The sequence below is a fragment of the Helobdella robusta genome (assembly GCF_000326865.2).
Source record: "Helobdella robusta unplaced genomic scaffold HELROscaffold_20, whole genome shotgun sequence".
NCBI lineage: Eukaryota > Metazoa > Annelida > Clitellata > Rhynchobdellida > Glossiphoniidae > Helobdella > Helobdella robusta.
In genome coordinates this window covers 1,670,897-1,680,972 of record NW_008704084.1, presented here as the reverse complement: position 1 = coordinate 1,680,972, position 10,076 = coordinate 1,670,897, and the positions used below count along the sequence as shown (strand labels likewise).

At 36.3% G+C, this 10,076-nt stretch overlaps 1 protein-coding gene across 1 annotated transcript; it reads right to left on the bottom strand.

Annotated features, from left to right (window-relative positions):
- Nucleotides 1–3,039: 3,039 nt before the first annotated feature.
- Nucleotides 3,040–5,294, bottom strand: HELRODRAFT_171293 (hypothetical protein; the record flags this gene model as incomplete). Its single annotated transcript, XM_009018020.1, has 2 exons — nucleotides 3,040–3,430; nucleotides 5,209–5,294. 2 exons carry the CDS (start codon nucleotides 5,292–5,294, stop codon nucleotides 3,040–3,042), a joined length of 477 nt encoding a protein of 158 aa, XP_009016268.1.
- Between the last annotated feature and the right edge of the window lie 4,782 nt (nucleotides 5,295–10,076).

Genomic DNA, 10,076 nt, shown 5'->3' with positions numbered 1-10,076 from the left:
AACGTGTTCGTACCTAAGTTTAAATAATAAAATGTTTATTGGTAAGTGTGAGTTTGTGTCTGTATGCACGTGCGTGCGTGTGTTTACGTGTACGTGTTTTTGTGTGTGCGTGAGCTTGCATCATTTGTAATAGGGTTATGGTTGGAACATTAAATGACGCAATTATTAAAATGTACATGATTTTGTTTTCTTGTTTGCTTGTTTGCTCGTTGGTTCGTTCGTTTGTTTGTTTATTTTATGTTTGTTTAATTAAATATTAAAAATGAATACTTTGTAATTTAGATAAGTAAATTTTACACAACTCCTTTTAGAGTATCTCATTGAGCGAGCCGTCGTTTTATATACAAACAGGAGAGCGCCGTCAAAATAAAAAGATTAGCTGGAAGTTATAAAAATATTCAGAAGGGTCTTGCGAAGGATTTTGGAAACATGGTTGCGTGGATGCTGGGTGCTATGATGACGTGGGTGGTGCGTGCCGTGGTGGTTAGGTGGTGCGTGCCGTTGTGGGGTAGGTGGTGCGTGCCGTGGTGGGGTAGGTGGTGCGTGCCGTGCTGTTGATGATTACAAAGCCAATGTTGAAAATAAAACAAATTACCAAAATAGCAAATAATCAAACAAAGTAAAACAAATAAAAGTGATAGGGAGAAGGAAAAAGAGAGGAAGAAGAAGAGAAGGAAGGGAGGAAGGGAGAGAGTGTGGAGATATATGGGAGCGATGGAGCGTGAAATTGAATATGTTGTGCACGCTCCTGCTAGAAGTTAGATGAGGATGCAATGAGTTTTGGGATTTTATGCTTGTTATATGCGCACAGCTCGCGGTCTATGGCTGGTTGAACAAGATGGTGGCTGCGGTGATAGTGGTGGTGGTGGTGATAATGATGACGATGATGTTAGTGACGAAGATGATGATGATGACGATGATGATGATGGTAGTGATGCTAATGAGGATGGCGATAATGTGATAATAACGACGATGATGACGACGACGAAGATGATAGCTGCTGTGTCTGTAGATCTGAATAGGGAACTGAAGAATGGATTGTTCGCAGAAATACTTTTAATTGAATGAATGGCTGGTGGGTGGGTGGGTGGGTGGGTGGGTAGGAAGTGAAAACGCTTAAAAAGGTACATGATTGATTGATGAATCATGAATAATGTTAAGGAATCTTATGAATGACTGAATGACTGAATGAATGAATGAATGAATGAATGAATGAATGAATGAATGACTGAATGACTGAATGAATGAATGAATGAATGAATGAATGAATGAATGACTGAATGAATGACTGAATGACTGAATGAATGAATGAATGAATGAATGAATGAATGAATGAATGAATGAATGAATGAATGAATGAATGAATGAATGAATGAATGAATGAATGAATGAATGAATGAATGAATGAATGAATGAATGAATGAATGAATGAATGAATGAATGAATGAATGAATGAATGAATGAATGAATGAATGAATGAATGAATGAATGAATGAATGAATGAATGAATGAATGAATGAATGAATGAATGAATGAATGAATGAATGAATGAATGAATGAATGAATGAATGAATGAATGAATGAATGAATGAATGAATGAATGCATGAATGAATAATTAAATAATTAAATAAAGAATGAAATCTGTTCAACTTCAATGGAGGAATGATTGATTAACATTATAAAGGTAACATTCAGCCTACGATCTCGAAATTCCAAACATGACTCTGCTGCTCAGTCTCGTCCGTAACTTCATTAAACTGATGCTGCGCATGCACACCACTGAAATAATTTTTGTAAGAAAAAAATTAACATATCTTTTTATGTCATTAGTTGAAATATCCGATCGGTAACCTGCTCAATAGAGGTTGAATTACGTAAAAAAGCAAAAAGCAACAATTGTATAATGTGGAAAATAAACACACACACACACACACATACACACACCACACACACACACACACACAGACACAGACAGACACACACATACACACACACACAGACAGAAACTTAAAAACTCAAATCGGCCCATGAAATGAGGGGGCTACTGTTGTTGTTGTATGTGCTGCCCTGTGCTGCAGAAGAACACATTCCCCCATCTGTGATATCAAACTCAATTTGCATCCTGCTGCATGTCCTATCCTCTTTCTCATCTTCATCATCATCATCATTACATCATCATCATCATCATCATCATCATCACATCATCATCATCACATCATCATTATCATTATTATTATCCTCATCATCAGTATCATCATCATCGTCTCGTCATTTGAATTACTATTATTATTGCTGTTGTTACCATTATCATCATCATCGTCGTCCTCATCATCATCGTCGTTGTCCTCATCATCGTTATTATTACAATTATTATCATATATTTTTGTATTTCTAGAATTTGTATCCATCCATCCAGTCAGGTAAGGTATCTATCTAATAAAACATACATCTATCTATCTAAAGAATCAATACCAACAAAAACATTTTTACAGTATGTATGTATGTATGCGTGTTAAAACCAAAACATGTTTGTATGCATGATGCATGCATGTATGTATTATTGTCATCATTATTTTTAAAATTTATATGGCGCCAATTATAATTAAAAATTTTCACCAGCACTTCGTGTTCTTAAAATAAAATCAAACATAAATAAAAAAAATATGTCTTACGGCGTCTTTTAAATTTTAAGAGGGTTAATTCGGATTGACGAACTTTATCTGGCAGTCGGTTACAAAAAGTCGGTCTTGACACGGCAAAATCTCTACTACCAGTTTCCAAATTTGTTTTAAGCACATGCAATTTATTTGAACTGGAAGACCTCAATTGCCCATGAGTTCCCAGAGAGAAAATTTTCATGCATTAACCAGACAGGAACCTATGAGCCAGACTCCCAATTTAGACAAGATTTTTTGCTTTATAGGCAGCCATAGATATGTATGTATGTATGTATGTATGTATGTTAAAACCAAAACATGATGAGTGACACTGAACCGTCAAACATCAAGTAACAAATGGATTAACACTTTGATTTGTCGTTAATTGCACATGTCGGCATTCAGTTGGATATTTTCAAGCACACAGACACGCAGGAACCGCTGCAACAAGCACGAAATGTGGTTAGTTGCGAAAAACAGTTCCCTGCTGTCGCCTGATCTGACGCTGATCATTTTACATATTGCCTTAAGAAATTTAAGGGTGTTGGGGTCCATCGGGCCGAGAACCTCGATACATATTGGCAAGAATTCCATCGAGGGAAGGGCGTTCCCATAGTTTTTCATTTTCTCGTCCGCTGCCCTGGCTGTGGCCAAACCGCATTCTTTACTTGTCGGGTTTACATATCGTTTGGCGAGGGTGCCAGGGACCGTAACATCCCACGCCAAACATCTGCCGGCTCTCCAAGGTATTAGTGTGCATCCGTCCGGGCGCCTACCATCAAGCGCAGAAATGCCGGATGGTTCCTTGAGAACCGGGATTGAAGCCTTGGAGAAGAGCCGACAAATGTATTCGTTTAGCGCTGAGTGACGTAGTTGACGGCCCCCCATCCAGGCGACAAACCAAACCGTGGTGCCCAAACTCGTCCGCCCCAGCGCCACATCGGCACGTGTATTTATTCTGAATGACCAGGCCAAGTCTGAAGCCAATGGCAAATCTCACAGACTCGTCGTCAAGCCTGGTGCCCACAGAGGTGTTGGGCCACGATCTCAACCACCCACAGCTGGCAACGCTGGACATGGCCAACAAACGAGCGGTGGAAAAGTCGTCGCTGCATGAAGACAACAAATTTTGAAAGATTTTTTTATATTCTTCGTACAAAATGTATGTATGTATGTTTGTGTGTTTGTATGTATGTATGTATGTATGTATGTATGTATGTATGTATGTATGTATGCATGTATGTATGTATGTATGTATGTATGTATGTATGTATGTATGTATTATGATGTGTGTATGTATGTATGTATGTATGTATGTATGTATGTATTTATGTATGTATGTATGTATGATGTATGTATGTGTGTATATATGTATGTATGCATGCGTACCTGTTTTTATGTATATTTATTGGTAGAAGATATCCTATAATCTCGACTGCATTGATTGGGTTTGGAGATTTGCTTCTGACGTCATATTATAATGACTATGCAGGATGACGATGATGATGATGAAGATGATGAGATGATGATGATGAGGACGATGATGATGAAGAGGACGAGATGATGATGACGATGAAGATGATGAGATGATGATGAAGATGATGACACAACTGATGATGTTGATGGTGAGGTTTATTTAAAATTCATCGCCATCATAGAGACCAATAAATATAAAATACTTTTATTGTCAGGTTTGTTTATATAAACAAGTATATATATATATATACACATGTGTTTGTGTGTGCGTGTGCGTGTGCGTATGTATGTGTGTTTTCAAAACTCATTCTTTGTTATAAATGTTTACACGTGTATGTCTATTCGTGCAAGCTTGTACACATCGTCATCATTGCACTTCACCATCATTACACATTAACATGCACACACTTGCTAATTTGTACAGCATCTGCACACCCATGTACATACACAACACATACACACACACACATACATACTGCACACACACACACACACACACACACACACACACATATATATATATATATATATATATACATATATATAAGTTTCTATAAATTATATATATTTTTTGTCTTTGTGATTTGCAGTTTGTTTATGTGAATTCATTAAAATAACTCCAATGTATTATCTTTTTAACTGCCACAACGATATATGCTAACATAAACATTATGTTTATTACATATGCGCCTATTGTTACATGAATGTAATTCATAATGCTATCATTAACTTTGAAATATATAATTTTATAAATATTGATGCACAAACGTTTTCATTTGTTGTATATACAAGTTTGTATGTGAAATATATAAAAATATACATGTGTATACAATTATACATGTATAATATATATTTTTATACACATGTACACACTACTGTATAAATATACATTTGAATACACATACATACGCATATATTTATATATACAAATATAAACGTACATATCCGTATATATATATATTCATATATAATAACGAAAGAATGAAAGAAGGAAACGAAGGAACGGTAAAACACAAACCTCCACAATAACTCCTGGTTGATGATGAAAGTTAACTCCGCCCCTAATCTTTAAACTTGAATCTTATTGGACACTGAAGTGTCGAGTTAGCAACTTTGCTAACCAATAGAGATAGCTTTCTCGGTTTTCTTTTTCTTTTCATTATTCGCGTGGTTATTTTTATTTTGTTCAAAATGAAAATTTTTTGTTGTAGAGGTTGTTCGTGATGTATAGAAAGGTTGAATTTCATTTTTTAAATTGATTTTTTGGACTTGATTTTTATATGCCAAAACTATGTTTTTTGAAATAGAGCAAAATAATTGAATTTGGAATTGATAGTCACATATGCAATGTTGGCACCCCCTACAATACGACAATGGTATGATCCGACGCGTCAACCAATGAAACATCGTCAATTCAACCAACAATCATCTGCCTCTTCATTATTTGCTTACCTCCTATTGGTCGATGTCCTCATTCATTCATTTCTCCTCATTCATCCATCCATCACTTATTCTGACTATATAAGATTATCTCAGGCATCATCTTCCTTGCTTCGTGCTCCGAACATCTTCTGCAGCAGCTTCTGTCGGCTGGATGGATGCTTCATTCGAATTTTTGTTTTAAATTTCTTTATTTCTGGAGCTAACAGTTTAATTATTTGCAGTCATCATTAACATTTCCACGGTTTGTTTCATATTTATTGGTTTATCCAAATAAAATTGTGAGTATAAGAACAATCTGATGTTACAACAACAACAACAACATTAAAAATAACAACAAACAACAACTTTATCAAGCAGTCATAAAAATTAATTTTTTTCACTTTTTTTCACTTCTCAATCGAACTGATGCCATTTCAAATCTTATCGTAACGACATTTACGCTAATTAAAATTCGTTCAACTCTTTATTATTACATGATTCGTTTGATCCTATTTTCAAAACGTTAGAGCATTAAAGAATTGTGATCACATCACAACATCGTCATTCCAAACATCTCAGCATACCTTATCATCAACGTCAAATTGAACAACAATTTCAACACTCCCCTAATTAACTAGCAACTACAACAACAGTCATCAACACAAACAACAACACGAACAACAACAGTCATCAACACAAACAACAACACGAACAACAACAATCATCAGCACAAACAACAACACGAACAACAACAACAGTCATCAACACAAACAACAACACGAACAACAATAACAGTCATCAACACAAACAACAACAATCATCAACACGAACAACAACAACGGTTATCAACACAAACAACAACACGAACAACAACACGAACAACGTCAGCAGTATGGAGAACAAAATGGTAAACAGGAATGTTGAAAAGGATGACGAAGTTGGAAGAACGAACAGTTCAACAAAGGAAAATAACAATGATGACGACATCAACAAAAACAACAACTTCAACGGCAACAACAACAACAGCGTTATGAACATCAACAAGATCATTTCAAACAACAACAACAGCAACAAAAACAGCAATCACAGCAACAACAACAATTTTACTATCCACCACGACAAACCAAGCAGTTAGTAAATAGCTATTTTAATAAAAATTAATATTCTCACAAAATCCACTTTTGAAGAAACAAACTTCCTCATAAATGTATCATTCATTATTCAATACCTGTTCTTAATTTTTGTACAAATTTAAAATCAATGTTGAATGATGATTTTTGACAATTTTATTACAAATTCACATATTGAAAAAATGGATATTAGCAATAGACCAAAAAATGAATTCTAAACAAAGCCAGAAGTTTTGCTTGATCATTGAAAAACATCTGATGCATCATTTAAGATGGAAGCTTGTTCGAAGCCATATTTTTTCATGTTAGATTTTTTAAATAAAATAAATTAGGGTATTCTCATCTTTTTTTGCACAGATCATGTTTAATAAAATTTACATGAATTACTAAAATTTTTAATTATTCATTTAAAACTGTTTTTATATATAAAAAAATCTTAAACAAGCAATTTATTTTTCGACAAACATTCCCTGGCTGCAAACATTTCTCGTGCAACTGCATGGTTTTCATCATTTTTTGAACAATTGTCGCGAGTTGTTGAGTTCAGATTCATTTCCTTGCCACAATTACTATATTTGTTTTTGTACAAGCTATCATATTTTGTTCAATTTTTGAATAACAATAACATCATAAATTAAAATAGAGTCATAATAGACTGAAAGTGCATTAAATCTTTACAAAGAGAATGGCTGACTCAACTGAGTCACTTCTGTGATCTAACAAACCAGCGATAGGTTCAAAAAATAAACTTTATTTTTTTCTATAGCAAATAGTTCAGCTGTTGTTCTTTAAAGTGCAATAGTTGGATTGTTTCATCATCACCAAAGCAACTTCACATACATCCCAGACAGAAATATTTTAAAGTACAATCTGGTAAAAAAAATGTTAAAATTATGTTAACATAGAATTAAAAAAAATTTGAAAACAAAATGCGAAAAAACATCCATAGTCAAATAATAATCCATAAATTTAAATTTAATCCAACTGCAATCACCGTCACCAGCGTAACTTGGATGCAGATCAAAATATTGCACAATATAACAACACTCAACTTATCAAACCAATCTACAAGAAGTTACACAAAGAATTTTCATCCAACAAGAACACACACACCACTAACTACACACACACATACACTATACTCACAACACACACACCCCTCACAACACACACACCCCTCACAACACACACACACAAAACACACACACACCACTCACTACACACTCACAAACACACACAACACAAAAGAACGCGAGAAACAGCAATATGAACCGGCAAGCGTGGAGAATCGAATGTTTCCACATCGGCCATGGGTCGTTGCACAGTATGTGCAGTGTCCTTTATGTCTCGTTGTACGTTGTTGTACGTTAATGTTGGTTGTTGTTGCTGTTGTTGTATGTTGTTGTTGTATGTTGTTGCGCAGTTGCGCAGCTGTGCAATAATGTTTGTTAATTTTTGTTGTTATGTGCTGTTGTGTTGTTGTACGTTGTTGTACCTTAATGTTTGTTGTTGTACTGTTTCGTATTGCTGTGCGTTAATGTTTATTTTTGTTTTTGTTTGCTAGTTGTGTTATACCCCAAAAAACGAATAGAATTAAAATATGCTTATTGAAACAAGCACTTTCTATCAATTAAATACACATGGCATGAGAAACAACGTAGAAACAAAGTAGATGGTGTGCTACTGCACGTAGCACACCATCATAAAATCACACGCATACTCACACACGTGCACACAGACACACACACATACACACAAAACACACACAAGCACACACACAGACACACACACACACAAACACACACAAGCACAGATACACACACTGCAGCACAAAACAGCATAAGACAGGCAGTGCAACAGACCATTGAGGCATCAAATTGCACGCATCCACACTCCACTGAGCAAAACCATCCGACATCTTCTACCATCCAAGCTCAACATAGTCCAACATTACACCTACACAAACACTACATCTCGCATAATCCAACAACACACACTACACACACCACACTAACTACACACACACTACACCACACACACTACACCACACACACCAAGCCACACACCCACACATCATTCAACATTTCACATCCCTTTACAGTTCACACACCACCAAACATTCCACAAACATCCAACGTCCTACACCACTCAGATATCCCACACACCATCCATCCAACCTTCCACACGCTATCCAACATTCATCCAGCTAACCATCTTATTTTTCACGCACTCCATCCATCATTTCACACACCATACCTCATTCTACAGATAATTTTATAATGTATACAACACCAACATTCTATACACCAACAGTTCCAACAAACAGTTCAACTGCTTATACAACAACATCTCCACGTACCATTTAACTTTAAATATTTATTTTTTTCGTGTTTGTTTACATTATTATCTTTTTTTATTAACATTTATTTTGTTATAAAATTATTTTTAAACGATTATTTTGAATAATAAAACAACACTGGGCAGATTTCACGAGACTTATTTTCATTTCATTCAGCAGATACGCCCTCGCCCACGGTAGATTCCAACAGCAGCACTCCCCTGCCCAGTCCCTCCTCTTCCCCGCCCACCCCCTCTCACATCAACCCCTCTTCTCCTACAACCCCTACTCACATTCACCCTTCCAAACCTACCACCCCCTTCTACCTCCCTGGATCCATCGCTGCCATCACCTCCGGACTGCTCTCCTCATCACATAGCAGCAACCACCCAAGCGACAACAACAACAACAACATTGTTCTGAGCAACAATTTCACTAACAATTTCAACAACACCAACTTCAACAACGCTTCTTTCAGCAACAAAAACAACGACACCGATCAACATCACCACAACCTCAACAGCGTGAACGGTTTCGTCAACAAAAACAGGTCGGCTTCTCCGGCTTACACCATTTCCAAAATTCACAACTTTAAATTTTCTCGCCACTACTACCATCAGCAGCAGCAGCACCAGCAACAGTATTTGAAACATCAACAACAACAACAACAACTTTCTCCCGAGGTAGCCAACGATTTGTCATCTTCATCTTTGCAACCACGACAACAAAACAGCCATCTAGCGGAAGACGTTGCAGTTTATAACAACAACAGCATCAACCTGACTAGCAACAACAACGTCAATAACAACAACAGCACAGAGAATTCAAGCCATTCCTCCAGCGGAAACAAGATGAGACAACTAACAAACGGTTGCAGCAACACCATCAGCAACAATAACAACACAAATTCAGTAAGCCACAACTTAGCAACATACAGCGGAGGCAACATGTTTAACAACACTGGAAGTAGCAGCAGCAACAGCAGCAGTAGTGGCAGTGGTGGCAGCCTTGGCGGCAGCAACAATGGACTCCTCATAAAACGAAGCTCGCCA